General features: G+C 70.8%; 1 protein-coding gene across 1 annotated transcript in view; it reads right to left on the bottom strand.

Annotated features, from left to right (window-relative positions):
* Positions 1-288, bottom strand: part of LOC103904310 (spectrin beta chain, non-erythrocytic 4) — a gene marked incomplete at its 5' end in the record, with an annotated part of 16,896 nt that overhangs the window by 14,058 nt on the left and 2,550 nt on the right. Inside the window, 1 exon segment of the mRNA XM_009285742.1 lies at positions 24-129. Within this exon segment, the coding sequence (XP_009284017.1) occupies positions 24-129 (106 nt within the window).

Below are 288 nucleotides of genomic sequence, written 5' to 3'. Positions count from 1 at the left end.
ATGATGGTGCCGGTGTGCTGGACCCAGGCCAGCAGCTCGGCCGCCAGCGCCTCGTACCGCTCGATGATGGCCTCGATCTCCATGGCCTGATCCAGAACCTGGTGGGAGAGGGGTGGGTCGCCCGCGCGGCTCGGGGCGGGGATGGGGGGGGCTGAATCCCGCAGAACCCCCTTGAGCGACCGCGAGCGGGTTTGAGGTGCAACCTGCTTGCCCCAACCCCTCCGGAGACCAGCACGGCTCTGCCCTCGCCGGTGCCCAGTGCGGCGAGGGGTGGGACACCCCGTGGAG

Source organism: Aptenodytes forsteri, unplaced genomic scaffold (genome assembly GCF_000699145.1).
Source record: "Aptenodytes forsteri isolate BGI_AS27 unplaced genomic scaffold, ASM69914v1 Scaffold700, whole genome shotgun sequence".
NCBI classification, from domain to species: domain Eukaryota; kingdom Metazoa; phylum Chordata; class Aves; order Sphenisciformes; family Spheniscidae; genus Aptenodytes; species Aptenodytes forsteri.
Note: the sequence above shows the minus strand (reverse complement) of the source record. Positions and strands in the feature narration are given on the sequence as shown.